The sequence below is a fragment of the Oncorhynchus keta genome, chromosome 31, assembly GCF_023373465.1.
Source record: "Oncorhynchus keta strain PuntledgeMale-10-30-2019 chromosome 31, Oket_V2, whole genome shotgun sequence".
NCBI classification, from domain to species: domain Eukaryota; kingdom Metazoa; phylum Chordata; class Actinopteri; order Salmoniformes; family Salmonidae; genus Oncorhynchus; species Oncorhynchus keta.
The window spans coordinates 18051089-18069383 of NC_068451.1; the positions used below are offsets into that span (position 1 = coordinate 18051089).

Below are 18295 nucleotides of genomic sequence, written 5' to 3' on the forward strand. Positions count from 1 at the left end.
TAATCTGAGGTGCGACCGCGCAGAAAACAAACCCTCCTGCTGCGTGCGCGAACGCGCTTAAATTGTATAGGCGGTCAGTATTCCTCGAGCACGACATGAATAAAAAAAAACAGCTGAAACGTGTGTTTGTCTTCCGCGTCTTCTATTTGGGACAGTAGGTAATATTCGGGTCGCTTTGGACACAGGGTGAATTTTACTTCGCTCTGCCCGCTATCCATCATAAAACCTTATTTTTAAGAATAGTTGTGAATTGACTGCAAAAAAACTACCTGGGGCCAAGGATTTCATAGTAGCTAACACCGACTGGATTTTGTCACATTGGCATACAATGACAACTTCCATCCGTACAAAGACAGGTAGGGAATACTGCGCGCTCTGTCCAGTGCGTGGAGTTATAGTTGGGAGTTCAAATGGGTTGCTATATTGCCTATTGCAGAATACAGTGCCTACCCTTGTATTGCCATTTTATCATGTTAATTGAATGTTAAACCAGAATCTGAGTGGCATAGTTAGAAACAAGTAATTACTTTGTTTTCTCTGTGTGATACATCCATAGCTGCGTAATTGTGTTATTGTTGTCATATTTGGAACCTCTCAGTGAGCTGTTTGCATGTCTGAAGTGTACATTACTGTCCACAGGCATATATATATATATATATATATGGGATAGAAAGGATTACATAGTGGTGACCAAGGCTTGAGCTTGGACACAAACTAGGCAACTTTTTTAAAACCTGTGATTCAGACCAGCCTGTGAACAGAACAACGTGCTCTTTGCCCCTCTGATTTACAGCTAGAACGGCATTGTTGTACAGCAAACCCACCATTTATCTTTACTGAAATATTTGCTAGTCCTTCATAGGAATACTTTTTTTTGTACCCAGACTTTGTTTATAGGTACTTGAATGTTATTAAATGTCTCCTTTTGTTAAAGGGGCAATCTGGGATTGTTACATACATTTTAGGACTTTTGAGTTAATGGCATGTAGCCATTGCTGCTTCATGAAGAATAGAACTTGTAAATGCCTCATGAGTTTAGGTCAACTGTTTTACCCCACCATAACCCAAAATAGTGTTATTTGTTTAGAATACCAGTTGTTTACCAGTTGTTTTTCCAATCCCAGATTTCCCCTTTAAACAGTTCCACTTGGCTTCCTCCTGGCTCCCTGTGATCTGATAGCTATATAAACATTTGTCTGGAATAACAACCTTATTTACTGGGCTTTTGGGGTGTTCAGATTTTTGTCTAATCAAGCACAGCGTTTCAACTCTAGATGAGTAGGACTTCGGCCCCGTGCCTTCTCACACGGCTGGAGGTGAATGGTTATTCCCTGTTGTGTGTTAATGCTTACATACATAGATCCAGATTGCTTGAATGAGTGGGCCTTTGACTATGTCTTGTCTTCTCAGATCCTTTGGATTCCACTGATCCCCAGGTTCTGGACTATATGCTGGTTCCTCACCGGAACTTCAACCTGATCAATGGGGTCCACTCTCCCGACGAGGTCGACCAAATCCAGAACTGGGAGATCCGAGACTCAGACATATTCGCCGTCACTTATCCCAAGTCAGGTGAATACTGGAGACAGCATGGATGTACTTACCTAGAATACCCAGTTGATTACCACTTTTAAAACATTCCTGCATACCTCTTTATCTCTATAAGATCCTCTTACACAGTTTCAGCTCAACTGAGTAGATCTCGTTCAGCGAGTTTACTTTTCTTATCTGTTAATGGGCTCTGTTCTCGACCTGTATCAGTCCAGCAGCCCAGATAAGTGAAAGAAATGTCCTAGTTGTTTTAAGCCAACAAAACTGGAAATTTTCGCTAATCTCCCTGCGCAGAATCTTGCCCGCATCCTTACATTAGGTGGAATGCTGCCATGCCCTGTTATTCTCCCTTGGCTGAAAACAATGGTTTAAACCAGGCTAGATTAAAGTGTAACAGACCGATGTCCCATAAGCATCGTATCAGAGCAGGAGTAGCACAGTGGTAGGCAGGACAATGTCCACATTCAAATACACTATATATACAGAGTATGTGTGACACCTCTTCAAATGAGTGGATTTGGCTATTTCAGCCACAGTTGCTGACAGGTGTATAAAATCAAACACCGCCATGCAACCGTCATAGACAAACATTGGCAGTAGAATGGCTTTACTGAGGAGCTCAGTGACTTTCAACATGGCACCATCATAGGATGTCACCTTTCCAACAAGTCAGTTTGTCAAATTTCTGCCATGCTAGAGTTTCCCCGGTCAACTGTAAGTGCTGTTATTGTGAAGTGGAAACGTCTCAGCTGCGAAGTAGTAGGCCACACAAGCTCACAGAACGGGACCGCCGAGGGCTAAAGTACGTAGCGCATTAAAAATCGTCTGTCCTCGGTTGCAACACTCACTACCGAGTCCCACACTGCCTCTGGAAGCAACATCAGCACAAAAACTGTTCGTCGGGAGCAACATGAAATGGGTTTTAATGGCCAGGTAGTTGTGCATGGTGATCTTAGACTTGTGTGCAATGCCAAGCGTCGGCTGGAGTGGTGTAAAGCTCACCGCCATTGGACTCCTGATTAGTGGAAACACCTTCTCTGGAGTTATGAATCACACTTCACCATCTGGCAGTCCGACGGACGAATCTGGGTTTGGCGGATCCCAGGAGATCGCTACCTGACCCAATGCATAGTGCCAACTGTAAAGTTTGGTGGAGGAGGAATAATGGTATTGGGCTGTTTTTCATAGTTCGGGCCAGTCTCCTTAGTTCCAGTGGAAGGAAATCTTAACCCTACAGCGTACAATAACATTGTAGACGATTCTGTGCTTCCAACTTTGTGGCAACAGTTTGGGGAAGGCCCTCTCCCGTTTCAGCATGACAATGCCCCGTGCACAAAGCAAGGTCCATACACAATGGTTTGACGAGATCGGTGTGGAAGAACTTGACTGGCCTTCACAGAACCCTGACCTCAACCCCAACGAACACCTTTGGGATGAATTGGAACGCCGACTGCGAGCCAGGCCTAATTGGCAAACATCAGTGCCCAACCTCACTAAGGCTCTTGTGGCTGAATGAATGCAAGTCCCCGCAGCAATGTTCTAACATCTAGTGGAACGTCTTCCCAGAAGAGTGGAGGCTGTTATAGCAGCAAAGGGGGTACCATCTCCAAATGAATGCCCATTTTGGATTGAGATGTTCGACGAGCAGGTGTCCACATACTTTTTAGTGTGAAATCCCTGAGAAACAAAAGTTCACTACATTTTCCCCAATAACAATAACCCCTGAATTGTCAGTTAAACAGTGTGTGGGTGTTATCAAATCATGGTAGTGCAGTGAGTTGAAAGGGCCAAGCTATCCAGTATTGTACATTGTATGGTAGGACTGACATTGAAGTTTAAATTGAATTGAAATGACCTCTGGGTGACCTGCAGTGTCCACTCTGCTGTGATTGACAGGGACGATCTGGATGCAGCAGATTCTGACTCTGATAGAAGCCAAAGGTGACGTCACTCCAAACACAGAGCGTCTCAACGCGCAGCGCGTCCCATGGATCGAGCTGATTGGCAGTGAGAAGGAGTTTAACGCTACCCCTTCCCCCAGGCTACGGGTCACCCACCTGCAGTACAAGTTCATGCCTCTCGCCATCAGACAAAAGAGGGGAAAGGTCAGTGGAATGCAAGGCTCATTTTGGTAACACTTGTGTTTTATTCTGTGGTATTAGCACTTCATAATTAGCACTTTGGTATTGGTGTTAGCCTGCAGGTATAATGCTTTATTACTTGTTATGTATGAGCCTTTTTAATGCCTTATAAGGCTTTTAATATTTTATATATCTCTGTGTATCAAAATACTCTAAATGGTCGGTATACATGCTGATTATAAGTCTTAGAATGCATAGTACCTGCAGGCTTTAAGTGTTACCCGAAGTCTATTTTCACTATTTGTCATTACCTTCAGGATTACTTTCATTAAATTGTTACTACTGATATTGATGGATTGTTTTTTTATAGTCAATCTATTGATATGCCGTATGATCTTGCTTCCCTAAGGTGATCTATGTGGCCAGAAACCCTAAGGATGTTCTCGTGTCCTATTACCATTTCCACAAATATGCAGCCATGCTGGAGACACCGAAGGACTTCAATGATTTCTTTGAGAAATTCATGGAAGGTAAAGGTAAGTAGAATGTGTGCCTTTGGTCCTGTTAAGGACTATGAATATCATACATGATGTGCAAAGCCAAGTGTTTCTTTTCTATGGGGAGTTGGCACTAGCCAACAATGCGTTACGCTTACAGTTAAGTCAGTTAATTGTGATTATTTTGAAATGAATGATGTCGAAAGCCTTCTAAACACTTTCATCTGTAGTATCCTTAGGTTCATCTATGCTTTCATGGTGGTAGGCTGGGTATGAAGCATCCATTTGAGTCTTTGCTGTGTGTGTTGCAGTTTTTGGGAACTGTTGGTTTGAGCACATCAAGACGTGGTACGCTAATAGAGACAACATGAACTTCCTGTACATCACATATGAAGAGATGATCAAGGTACCAACAGTGGCAACCTACCTGTCCATCTACTTGTCCATCCTGTCCTGTATTCGGAGTTGGCTTGTGAGTTTACATGAGTTTCAAAGTGTGTGTGTGTGTGTGTGTGTGTGTGTGTGTGTGTGTGGCAGGACCTGCGCTCCATGGTGGAGAGGATGTGCAGGTTTCTAGGGAAGGATTTGACAGAGGAGCAGATGGCCAGTGTGGTGGAACACAGCACCTTTAGAACCATGAAACAGAACCCACAGGCTAACTACGAGACAGTGCCCGACTCCCTGCTTGACCACAACAAGGGCACGTTTATGAGGAAAGGTATGCACGTCACATTTGAAGTCATAATATAATGTGATAACAGAATGGTCACCTGTCTCCTTATCAATACACTTTGGTATGAGGATTGCACAAGCTGCAAATTATTTCAGTCTTAATCAAGCCAAGGGCAACCACAAAGGCCTTACAGTACTGTACTTGTAACACCAGGCCCCCACACATTTACACTGAACCAATGTTCCGATAGGTATACAACCATCCGGATTATAATCTGTGCAAACCTAAAGAACAATTAAATTGATCATTTTTGATCTTATAGGGCAATTCTGCCACTTTTCAACCTCATATTCATGATCTCTGGAATCATACCTGTGTCTACATATGTGAAAATGGTGAGTTAAAAAGCTAAGGTCCTATTCTTTTTTTAAATCTGTGACATCACAGGGTAGGATTAAAAGTAAGAAACTGTGATTTACAACAAGTTTCTAGCCAGAGGGAGGGTATTTTCTTGCTCCGCACGTCACCGCGAATCACCTAGTGTTTGATGTTCTCGGGTAGAACTTTAACCTTAGATGTTTTTATACGAAATGTAGAAATGTGCCATTTTCACATACTGTATGTACACTGGTATTATGCTGGAGATAATGAAAATGATGTTGAAAAGTGGTGGAATTGCCCTTTTAATACTCTTTTACATTATTGACTGATTTCCATCCACACTCTTGACAGGGACCATTGGGGACTGGAAGAACCATTTCACTGTTGCACAGAGCGAGAGATTTAACAGTGTCTTCCAGGAGAAGATGAGGGACCTGCCCCTCTCCTTTACTTGGGACATCAATGACGTCACTAGTGTCACGTGATGACATCCTAGTCACGTCTTGCAGGGATGTTTTTAATCCTTGGACGGGCCCCCTAAGCATTTTTTCAGGTCACCTAAATCCAAATAGTGTAAAAAGAACTTATTTTTTTTAGGATGGAAAAATGCTTTTACTGTAAACTTAAATGACTAAATGCCTTTTTTTTTATACCACAACATTGTTGAATACTTGTTTATGATGTACAGAACGTGGGCATTTATCCCTTACATAAAATAACCTTTGAAAGCTAACAGTCACCTAAATAAAGAAAGTCAGGGACAATTGAAAAACCCATCAAACAATTAATTTAGCACTACATATTTCATGTTTGAGCAAAATAACACAGAATTAGCCATCGCATAATGCATAGAATTGAAGACAATTTGCTTTAAAACGGAAAATGTTTCTCGGCTCCATGGCAGAATATGTAGAATCGCAGGGAATTTGCTTTAAAACGGCGAAGATGAGGGTCTCTAAAATGTTCTCTAAAATTCATGCCCCTGCCACGTCCACCACCTAAGCCCATTATTGATCCAGGAAAAACACTGCCTTGGTTACAAGTTACCCTAGATAATTTAATAAGCTAGTTATAAGCTATACTGAACAAAAATGTTTCATGAGTTGAAATAAAAGATCCCAGAAATTGTCTCTTTATTTTATTCATTGCACAAATGTGTTTACATCCCTGTTGGTGAGCATTTTACCATTTGCCAAGATAATCCATCCACCTGTCTTAAATTGAGGGAGTGTGCAATTGGCATGCTGACTGCAGGAATATCCACCAGAGCTGTTGAATGTTAATTTCTCTACCATAAGACACCTTCGTTTTAGAGAATTTGGCAGTACGTCCAACTGACCTCCCACCACGTATAACCACGCCAGCCCAGGACCTCCACATTCGGCTTCTTCACCTGCGGGATCGTCCGAGACCAGCCAACCAAAGTTTAATTCTGCACTGTCGGAAATCATCTCGGGGAAGCTCATCTGTGTCCCAACCAATTTCTTGACCTGACTGCAGTTTGGCATCATAACCAACTTCTGTGGCCAAATGCTCATCTTTGATGGCCACTGGCATGCTGGAGAAGTGTGCTCTTCACAAATTAATGGTTCAATTGTACTGGGCAGACAGCATATATATCGTTGAGTGGTTTGCGGGTGGGGTTATGGTATGGGCAGGCATAAACTACAGACAAGAAACATAATTACATTTCATCGATGGCAATTTGAATGCACAGAGATACCATTACAAGATCCTGAGGTCTACTGTCGTGCCATTCATCCACCGCCATCACCTCATGTTTCAGCATGATAATACACAGCCCCATGTTGCAAGGATTTTCATTCCTGGAAGTTGAAAATGTCCCAGTTCTTCCATGGCCTGCATACTCACCAAACATGTCACCCGTTGAGCATGTTTGGGATGCTCTGGATCAACATATGACAGCGTGTTCCAGTTCCTGCTAATATCCAGCAACTTCACACAGCTATTGAAAAGAAGTGGGACAACATTCCGAAGGCCACAATCAACAGCCTGATCAACTATGCGAAGATGTTGCTCTCTGAGGCAAATGGTCATACCAGATACTGACTGGTTGTCTGATCCACACCCTTACCTTTTGAAGGTATCTGTGACCAACAGAATCTTCTCTGTATTCCCAGTCATGCAAATCCATAGATTAGGGCCTAATGAATTTTTCAACTGACTGACTTCCTTATATGAACTGTAACTTAGTAAAATCTTTGAAATTGTTGCATGTTGCATTTATATTTTGGTTCAGTGTCGTAGCCATCAATCCAAAATGTATATTAAGTTATCTATTTTACAGAGGGAAAAATAGTTTTGCAAGTGTACAGTAACTTCTCATGCGCTGTACCCACAGTTTCAGTCGGTTTTTAATGTGTATAAAAAACGTATTCATAAAGTTAATAATTGAAATATCTATTTTTAAAAGCAATTGTCTTGACTCATTTTAGCTATATGGTGATAGAATAAATAAACAGTGAATTCAACCAGTGTCTTTTGAAGGTTGTTCTGTAACAAAATGTGCTGCTGCCCTCTGTGGGTCAGTCAGGGTTTCTACAACTGCCTTGTGAATTCCAAGCCGGCAAGCACTTATTCTCTATTTTTCCACATTCAGATTATCTAGATGGCAATGTAAAGTCCTTAGTCCCCCACATCCAAGAAAAGTACTTAACACAAAATTCACAAATGCTAGTTATGGATCTTTCATTCACATTGAAAGCAAGTCTAAGAAGCAGTAGATCTGTTCTATGTGAGCTATTTCTATGCTACCGGTTTATCTTTTGTTTTGTACACCAGCTTCAAACAGATTTTTGTTTATGGAAAAGACATATCACAGAGGTTTAGATGGTACAATGATTCTCTACATTATACTTGTTCTGTCAAACTGAAATTAAGCAAACTAGAATATTTGTGACCAGGAAATGGTGAAGAGATTTCTGCATAGTGCATCTTTAATGGCATCCGGGTATAAATCAACTCGTTGACAAGGGTGTATAAATGCCTTGAGGTGATTCTGTGTTTACAGTCAACTGAAGTTATAGTTCACGATTAGAACAAATGTGGGTGTTATTGGTTGTCTTCTCTGTGCTTGGTCAGATACGGTGACTCCCCTTCCTGTGATGATTCCCTCCTGTTAGTATCGGTTGCGTTCAAAGTCGTAAATACTAGTCGTGCTACGCATCTCAGAAGAATTCTATATCTCATTGATGTCATTCCTGAGATGCAAAACACTTCCACAGGCATTGGGTGATCTGAATCTGTGCGGCACAACGTGACTGCAATAAAGATGATCTGGGACCGGACCTGGTTTCAAATACTATTTCAAATAATTTCAAATGCTTTCTTCTGGGCTTGATTGAGCTTGCCAGGCGCAATGGAACCAATAAAATAGTCAAGACACTGCAATCCCCATTCATCTGGCACCCCAGGCAGGCTAGAGCAAATGCTCAACGTATTTTAAAGATTATAAATAGTATTTGAAAACATGTCTGCCTGGAACACGCCCATGGCATCTTTCTCTTCTTCCTAGTTCAGTCCTCATCACTGCCCAGTGCCAGAGGGTCAAAGTCAGGGTCTTCTTCATCCAGGTCAAGTTCCTCAAGGTCCTGGAAGAGGGACTCGTCCACTTCAACACTGTTTCCAGCTGAACGGGAGGGAAGCGCAAAGTCATTATACAACCTTTTACAGATCCCCCTCGCTAATCACCATACTTCTCTTACCTCAGACATACTGAGGCAAACGCGCACACACACACACACACACACACTACAGTTGTATAACTCCGCTATACTTACAATCTTCCAGGAACTGTATATCTGATGTGTCAAGATTGTGATCGGTCTCAAATAGCTTTTTTCCTGGTAGAGAAAAAAAGTGTTAATCATGTACAAATGCCAAGACGCTCACCAACCATTGAGAACCTTGTCTCAAATGGTGGACTGGACCTCACTTTACATGCACTGACAGCTACATTGGTATGTGTTCATATAAAGTAGAGGTCGACCGATTAATTAGGGCCGATTTCAAGTTTTCATATCAATCGGAAATCAGTATTTTTTTTATACCTTTATTTAACTAGGCAAGTCAATTAACACATTCTTATTTTCAATGACTGCCTAGGAATGGTGGGTTAACTGCCTCGTTCAGGGGCAGAACGACAGATTTCCACCGTGTCAGCTCGGGGACCCAATCTTGCAACCTTCCACTTAACTAGTCCAACGCAATAACGACCTGCCTCTCTCTCGTTGCACTCCACAAGGAGACTGCCTGTTACGCGAATGCCGTAAACAAAGTTAAGTTGCTAGCTAGCATTAAACTTATCTTATAAAAAACAATCAATCATAATCACTAGTTAACTACACATGGTTGATGATATTACTAGATATTATCTAGAGTGTCCTGCGTTGCATATAATCTGACTGAGCATACAAGTACCTGACTGAGCGGTGGTAGGCAGAAGCAGGCGTGTAAACATTCATTCAAACAGCACTTTCGTGCGTTTTGCCAGCAGCTCTTCGTTGTGCGTCAAGCATTGCGCTGTTTATGACTTCAAGCCTCTCAACTCCCAAGATGAGGCGGGTGTAACCAATGTGAAAAGGCTTGCTAGTTAGCGCGTGCTAATAGCGTTTCAAACGTCACTCGCTCTGAGCCTTGGAGTGGTTGTTTCCCTTGCTTTGCATGGGTAACGCTGCTTCGAGGGTGGCTGTTGTCGTTGTGTTCCTGGTTCGAGCCCAGGGAAAAGCGAGGAGAGGGAAGGAAGCTATACTGTTACACTGGCAATACTAAAGTGCCTATAAGAACATCCAATAGTCAAAGGTTGATGAAATAATGGTATAGAGGGAAATAGTCCTAGAATAACTATAACCTAAAACTTCTTACCTGAGAATATTGAAGACTCATGTTAAAAGGAACCACCACCTTTCATATGTTCTCATGTTCTGAGCAAGGAACTTAAACGTTATCTTTCTTACATGGCACATATTGGACTTTTACTTTCTTCTCCAACACTTTGTTTTTGCATTATTTAAACCAAATTGAACATGTTTCATTATTTATTTGAGGCTAAATTGATTTTATTGATGTATTATATTAAGTTAATAAGTGTTAATTCAGTGTTGTTGTAATTGTCATTATTACAAATAAATCAATAGTAAAAAAAATATATATTTTTTTAAATCGTCCGATTAAATCGGTAGCGGCTTTTTTGGTCGTCCAATAATCTGTATCGGCGTTGAAAAATCATAAAAATCGGTCAACCTCTATAAAGTCCTTCTGGGCAAACTCCCTCTACCTCTAGCCTGTTCTCCTTCACCACTAACAGTTACAGACATGGTCTTCAATATGGTTGCTACTTAAAGTCCCCAGGGCCATTACCAAGTTAGGACTACCTTTTCCTACTGTGCACTAGAGGCATGTAATTAAGTATCTATGTTCAGGAGGAGTGTAAATGTTTCCTGTAGGCCGGATCGTGTTGTGCTGATTGTATGTTTTACATTTTGTAATGTTGTATTGACAGCTGCCGCTTTCTTGACCAGGTCTCCCTGTTAAAAGAGACTCAATGGACTTCTCCTGGTTAAATAAAAGAAATGCAGAAACTTGAAGCACTTGAGTTCATGTTTTGACTGTACATGATGGCGGAGATGTAGCATCCAGATTAGGGTTTAATATTTCCCAGGTATTTTCCAAATGTTCCATCCTGAGAATAAATAATTTCTCTACCGGTAACCAGGTATTTCCCACCAAAACTGGAAGTGCCATTCAAAAGCATATAAATAGGCCTGTCTGGATTTGATTGAAAATTCAAGCCTGATGCTACCTGAGCCTGATGAGCCATACATTGAAATACATTGTAGGCCGCATGTGCTGCTCAGTAAAAGTTACAAGTATAGGCTAGCGAATTTGATCGAAATATAATAGGGTCTGTTTGTATAATTAGTAGGCTGACGCATATATACACCTTTCATAATATTTCCCCAAATGTTATTAGCCTACTTCTTGTTGATTCAATCCTTCCTCACTTTCAACAGTTAAAGTTGGCATTATCTTCATTCTAAAGACATCCTTGAATAATACAGGACTAGAATTAGAATTAGCGGCACACTGATGAGTGCTGATTGCGCAAGAGACCGAGGCTATAAGTTAGAAGATTATTATGCATAAACCATCATTAATTAGCTAAATATAAGGCTAATACTGAATTGAATTTATTACCTGAAAGAGGTAGGCTAGGACATCTAGAACAGGATTATCTATTTTGGATGCAATTTGAATGAGGTTGATGGAGAGAGAGACTGACAAAGTGCACTGATTTAAAGCAATGATTTTCGAGATGGCTGCTGTTTTAAAACAGCCTGAAAAAAATAAATAAGCCAGATGGAGATGGGTAAATTAGACATCTATTTGGTCTTTATATTACTGAAGCATAGACTATGCAAATGTACCTGTCACTAGAAGAAAAGTTACCATGATGAAATGATAGGTCTACATGCATTGTGAACTGTACTCCATACTAAAATGGGCAGTCTGTCCCCACCCTGAGCACAGATGATTTATCATACAGAGGCCGTAGAGAAGCCACATTTAGACATTGCATATAATTTAACAGTTCCATTTCAAGCCAAGCTGTTCGTATAAATAATTGAATATATTTATCAGTGTCTCGCAGTTATTTATCCTGGGAAAACGGAGTGATTTTGGGCTGTAAATCCCAGTAAATCTCCGTAACCAGGTTCCCGCCATTCAACCCTAATCCAGATGGCTCTTGGCTGGGGATGAATAGGGGTTTGGGGGGGTAGACACATACCTGTGAGTTTAATCTTTCCAGCCTGCTGTTGTTCCTCCTCTTTCTGCCGTTTCCTCCTCAACTCAGCCATCTCCAGCTCAAACTTGGCTTTCCATGACAGGAAGTTCTCGATGGTGACCACTGTTCCTTGGAAGAGCACCTTCTCAGCCTCTTCCGCTGCCTCCTCTTTTCGCCTCTTCTCTTCCTCTCTTCTGTTTTTTATCTCGTCGACTAATTCGTTCAGTTTGTCCTGAACTGCTGTAACTAGGGTGAATATCATCACCATTCCAAGGTTTTCCTCAGCCTAGAAAAATTTAAAAACACAGATGTACGGGTTGTCATTGCCGAGTAAGGCTGAATAGACAGACGGAGAGAGACTGACGGACAAACATACATACAGAGCTGCAGTAAGGCGAGAATGATGAATCAGACCGTGAGTGAGTAGGGCTGTTAGCCAGTGATTGTAAAGCAAATGACTGCCGGTCTCGCGGAAATTGACCGTTAACAAACATTTAGCATCTCCCGTCTTCCACGCATAGCCTACAAGCAAATGACGCAGACCCTTGAAACATCTACATTTGAAAAATGGCTATGCCATATGGCTGTGGGCTACACTAGTTCATTTAGCATTTGCTTAGAATTGTGTGGCATTATTTTAAAATATGAAGAATACAATTAAACAAAGCTGAATGAAATAGAAAGGGTATTTTCTCCAAACTATTTGAGGGAATGTGCACATGTGGCTATTCTGTGATGAGGGGTTAACAAAGAAACAGGTCCTCCTATATGTTGAATTTAGGGTTATTTATGTCACTTTAGTTGTGATATGTTTAGATTTTTTTAATACATTCTAAGGCTGCATGATGCGACTAAAGATGACTTGAAAAAAGTTGCATTAAAGGCATGAGCTCTGCTTTGTTTTTTTTGTGCAGGCTGTAAACACGTCATCAATCTCTTTCACAATTTGCCTTGAATTTCCCAGCTGCATCCCCTTTGTGTGGCCATAATGATGCCCCTAAAGAAAGTCCATGTCTTCTGTGACCTCCAAATGTCTGGTTCATCCCTGGGAGAAATGTCCAAACGCCTGAAGGTACCACGTTCACCTGTACAAACAATGGTACGCAAGTATAAACACCATGGGACCACGCTGCCGTCATCCCGCTCAGGAAGGAGACGCGTTCTGTCTCCTAGAGATGAACATACTTTGGTGCGAAAAGTGCAGAACAGCAGCAAAGGACCTTGTGAAGATGCTGGAGGAAAGAGGTACAAAAGTATCTATATCCACAGTAAAACCAGTCCTATATCGACATAACCTGCAAGGCCGCTCAGCAAGGAAGAAGCCACTGCTCCAAACCTGCCAGAAAAATGCCAGACTACAGTTTGCAACTGCATATGGGGATAAAGATCAAACTTTTTGGAGAAATGTCCTCTGGTCTGATGAAACAAAAATAGAACTGTTTGGCCATAATGACCATCGCTATGTTTGGAGGAAAAAGGAGGAGGCATGCAAGCCAAAGAACACCATCCCAACCGTGAAGCACAGGGGTGGCAGCATCATGTTGTGAGGTTGCTTTTACTGCAGGAGGGACTGGTGCACTTGGCAAATAAATGGCATCATGAGGAAATAAAATGATGTGGATATATTGAAGCAACATGTCAAGACATCAGTCAGGAAGTTAAAGCTTGGTCATAAATGGGTCTTCCAAACTGACAATGACTCCAAGCATACTTCCAAAGTTGTGGCAAAATGGCATAAGGACAACAAAGTCAGGTATTGGAGTGGTCATCACAAAGCCCTGACCTCAACCCTATAGAAAATGTGTGGGCAGAACTGAAAAGGTGTGTGCTAGCAAAGAGGCCTGACTCTGTCAGGAGGAATGGGCCAAAATTCACCCAACTTATTGTCGGAAGCTTGTGGAAGGCCACCCGAAACGTTTGAGCCAAGTAAAACAATTCAAAAGGCAATGCTACCAAATACTAATTGAGTGTATGTAAACTTCTAACCCACTGGGAATGTGATGAAATAAATAAAAGCTGAAATAAATCACTAATATTATTCTGACATTTCACATTCTTGAAATAAAGGGGTGATCCTAACTGACCTGAGACAGGGATTTTTTACTATGATTGAATGTCAGGAATTGTGAAAAACTGAGTTTAAATCTATTTGGCTAAGGTGTATGTAAACTTCCGACTTCAACTGTACATACGGTCACTGTGGGGACGCCATCGTCGATGTACTTATTGATGAAGCTGTTGACTGAGGTAGTGTACTCCTCAATGCCATTTGATGAATCCCATAACATATTCCAGTCTGTGCTAGCAAAACAGTCCCGTAGCATAGCATCCGCGTCATCTGACCACTTCTGTATTGTGCGCGTCACTGCTACTTCCTGCATTGCTTGTTAGCAGGAATCCGGAGGATATAATTATGGTCAGATTTGCCAAATGGAGGATAGCGGAAGAGCTTTGTATCTTTTGCATCTCTGTGTGTGGAGTAAAGGTGGTCTAGAGTTTTTCCCCCCTCTAGTTGCACATGTGACATGCTGGTAAATATTTGGCAAAACTGATTTAAATTTGCCTGCATTAAAGTCCCCGAACACTAGGAGCGCCACTTCTGGGTGAGCATTTTCTTGTTTTGCTTATGGCCTTAGAGTTGGTTGAGTGCGGTCTTAATGCCAGCATCGGTCTGTGGTGGCAAATTGACAGCTACGAATAATATAGATGCACTCTTACAATACACTATTGGTAGATATGATAAGTTGTAGACCACACTAAGGTGCAATTCCTCGATTAGGTGCAATACTTCTTTAGTATTAGACATCGCCCACCAGCTATAATTGACAAAAAGACACACCCCCACCCCTCGTCTTACCAGACATAGCTTCTTTGTTCTGCCGATGCATTGAAACTCCCTACAGTTCTATATTACCCGTGTCGTCGTTCAGCCATGAGTGAAACATAAGATATTACAGTTCTTAATGTCCCGTTGGTAGGACAATCATAAGTAATTCATTTTATTTTCCAAAGATTGCATGTTAGCAAGTAGAATTGATGGCAGTGGGAGATCACTCGCTCGCTTTCGGATTCTTAAAAGGCAGCCTGATCTGCGTTCTCTTTTCCTCCTTTTCTTCACTCAAATGACGGGGATCTGGGCCTGTTCCCAAGGGAGCAGTGTATCTTTCTCGTCAAACTCGTTAAAGGAAAAAGCTTCTTCCAATTCGTGGTGAGTAATCCCAGTTCTCATGTCCAGAAGTTATTTTCGGTCATAAGAGATGGTAGCAGCAACATAATGTACAAAATAAGTTGAAAAATAAAAAAGTTACAAAAAAAAAAAATAAAAAAAAAAATAGCACAATTGGTTACGGCATGTAAAACGACAGCCATCCTCTTCGACGCCATCTTACCACATCATTCACAAGTGATAGGCTAATATTGTCACCCATCACAATATTCTTGATGTAATTTAGTCTTTAAATATAGTAAATAATATGCGTGAAATTTGTTTTTAAATTGACCATTATGCATGCACCGGTCTTGAAACAGGGGCAGCGGGGGAAAAAATATGTCATCTTTGCACTTAAATAGCGAATGGATAGGGTCCTTCCCGTGGTTCATTTTCATGCCAGCCAGGTAGGCTATACGCCTGTTTTAAAGAGAAGCAATGTGCTTAATATTAGGAAGATGGAGAAATAAATATAGTAGGTCTAGCCTATAGAAAGCTGATGGGATCCTCCTCTATTTATTAGAGGCCATTACTCTGTTTTTTCACACAATTGCATAGCCTATAGGAATTTTGCGCTCATCAGCTCTCATGAAGTGTTTGATTTGATTTCCAATTACATTTGCGTTGATGTCAGTGATTTGAGGGACAATAGAGTGCGGAGTACCAGGCAGTTAGCAAGTTTGGTAGGCTACTAATGACCATGAGCAGCATCAGAGCTTGGAGAAGTCTAATTACAGTGACTAAACTGTCACATGGAATTTGACTGCCATCATGACTCGGTAATACAGTCACCGTAACAGCCCTATAAGTGAGTGTGTGCACATGCGTGTAACAGACCTGCTGCTGCAGTAAGGTGAGGATGCCCTCTGCGTCTGAATCCTCCAGGTTCTCCTGGGAGTATATCTCCCACAGCGGCACCTCATCGGGATACTTCTCCACATAGGTGAACTGTAGAGTCACTTCAATCGCTACAATAACACAGAGGCATTAGGTTAACAAATAAACAAACAATAAATGTAGTAGAACCCTAGCCTGGTCCCAGATCCGTAAGTGCTTTAGCCAACTCGACTGACAAGTCATGTCATATGGGACCAGGCTAGTGTAACTGAACAGATCTACACAAGACTCGGGCAAGAGAGTGATAGGTTAGGTTACTTTCATCGTTTTCCCCTGCGTCCGAGGTCACAGTGATGGTGAAGCTGGTGGGAACCTCTGATAGCACTACAGGAGGGCCAAAACAAATATGAAAGTCAGCAGAGCAGTCACATCATTGTTATGCAAATTGATAAAAAATCAAAACGTTGCTCTAAAATAATTTCGCTATTGAAAAGTGGAAGATGTTGACTATGATCAACTCACCTGCTGGAGAGCCTGACTAACTGTATGGCACTGTAAGTGCAGTTGAGTTTGTTTAGCTAGCTAAAGAGGACAGTGGCACTGACTAACTTTGAGTGTGTGGTGATCGAGGGCGTTTCATTATGTGATCGTTAGCTAAAACAATTTATCCTAGATATTGAGGGTTGTTGGGTTGCTAACTAGTTAGCCAGCTAAATTGGCACCACACTGCTAACCTGCGTTAGCCACCTGGCTAGCTAGCGTTTGCCAGCTTGGAAACCAACCGAGACAGACTCGTAGAAAACTAACCTGTAAACGAGTCCGGGTAAATTGACTCTATTGCTTCCAGCTCGTTTCGCTGCTCCTCAGCGTAATCTGTCATTTTCTTCTACTATGGTCCATCAATGAGCTAGCAAAGTTAACCAACCGGGCACAGACGTGTGCGTGCTCAAAGAAGGGCCCACCAAAGACTTTTATATAACCAAGATAAACCTTAGCTTGTCATTTCCAATGGGAACAAAATAGTCATAGTGGGCAGAACAAGCAAGGAGGCGGGCAGAGCCAAGCAAGCGCTAGCGCTATCCTATTGGCGCGTTCTAGTTTATATTTAGCATATTTCCGTTAGGGAACGCCTACCCTGTGAAGTACTCGTGTGCAATAACTCAATTCGACGTTGCACTCCTAAACAGCGTGATTTTGTAAAACGTTTGCAAATGGCGGAGTCTACAAGACTTAGTCTGTTCTGTTCATAATATATTCTAGTTTTGGGAACAGAAAACTATATTGAGATCAAATGTTTATTTGATGAGAAGATTTGCAGAATTTCGGCCAAAATCCATCTCGTTACATCTTCTCCCACTGCGCGCCAGTGGGTTTCCTCTCACTACCATATTTGGTAGTGAGTGGAAACGTCAACCGGATGCTTCACATTTATACATCCACTGAAATATCTGTCTGTGGGCCCGCTGTTGATCGACTACATCGGCAATCCTTTTTAGTTCGCACTCTTGAGTCGCAGAAGGTTGGTTTGATAAAGTTTACTCATCGAATGGCTATTTATGCAATTATATTTGTTAGATACGGATACATTTTCCATTCAAATCTCTTAGGTTATTATCTACTCATTAGTATTATTAGTTCGGTATCAAGTATGAAACGTTTTATACTTTTCTTCAATAGATTATTTTAGTCTAGTATATTCGTAAAGGGCCATGACATTGGCCTTTTCCTTTATACTGTAGTCATTGGCATTTCCTCAATTGGTTTGCTTTAAATCCTGCATCCTCTCTCCTCTGTCCTCTGCAGTGGTGTAGTGGAGGGTATATTACTGTATTACCATATACAAACTTATTTTTCAGTGGGCATTGGGTATACAAAGTAATGGAGGGATACGCCATATCAATTTATAAAGCTAAAAGAACAGATCAGAATGTTTAACTTATAATGTTGATAAACTATTATTTATTCATATTTTAGGTGCAGCAATGTGCACACAGCAGTAAGGAATACACGCAAATGTTCCTAAATGCAATTTACAGGAAAACACCTTTCTTAAATGCACATATGAACAGAGATGAAAATATCATAGAAATGTAGAAAGAGGGGAGATCTAAAGATGCAGGATCTATAATGGGATTGGTTTCTAATATGACTAGAATAATGCCTTTAGCCGCTAGACAATGAAAGAAAGTTGAAAGAAAACCAACAGAACAGCGGAACACATATTAGGAAGTCTTTATAAAATGATTGCCTCCATGTTTCTAT

At 41.4% G+C, this 18295-nt stretch overlaps 2 protein-coding genes across 5 annotated transcripts; one reads left to right on the forward strand and one right to left on the reverse strand.

The window, feature by feature from the left end:
* LOC118364581 (amine sulfotransferase-like) lies at positions 1-6312 on the forward strand. 4 transcript variants are annotated; one of them, XM_035746247.2, is made up of 8 exons: positions 26-356; positions 1239-1316; positions 1411-1572; positions 3448-3656; positions 4042-4168; positions 4441-4535; positions 4667-4847; positions 5535-6312. In XM_035746247.2, the coding sequence occupies exons 3-8, from the start codon at positions 1449-1451 to the stop codon at positions 5666-5668; spliced, it is 870 nt and encodes a 289-aa protein (XP_035602140.1). In that variant the 5' UTR covers positions 26-356; positions 1239-1316; positions 1411-1448; the 3' UTR covers positions 5669-6312. The 4 variants fall into 4 exon arrangements, with proteins under 4 accessions (XP_035602141.1, XP_035602139.1, XP_035602140.1 ...); XM_035746248.2 differs by lacking the exon at positions 1239-1316 and having other exon boundaries at positions 1-154; XM_035746246.2 differs by lacking the exon at positions 1239-1316 and having other exon boundaries at positions 23-356; positions 4042-4162.
* A 1228-nt stretch (positions 6313-7540) lies between these two features.
* Positions 7541-17019, reverse strand: LOC118364582 (RWD domain-containing protein 1-like). Its single transcript, XM_035746249.2, has 6 exons — positions 16841-17019; positions 16352-16417; positions 16034-16164; positions 11992-12274; positions 8984-9046; positions 7541-8832 (listed from the first exon to the last, which is right to left on the reverse strand). The coding sequence occupies exons 1-6, from the start codon at positions 16911-16913 to the stop codon at positions 8720-8722; spliced, it is 729 nt and encodes a 242-aa protein (XP_035602142.1). The 5' UTR covers positions 16914-17019; the 3' UTR covers positions 7541-8719.
* Between the last annotated feature and the right edge of the window lie 1276 nt (positions 17020-18295).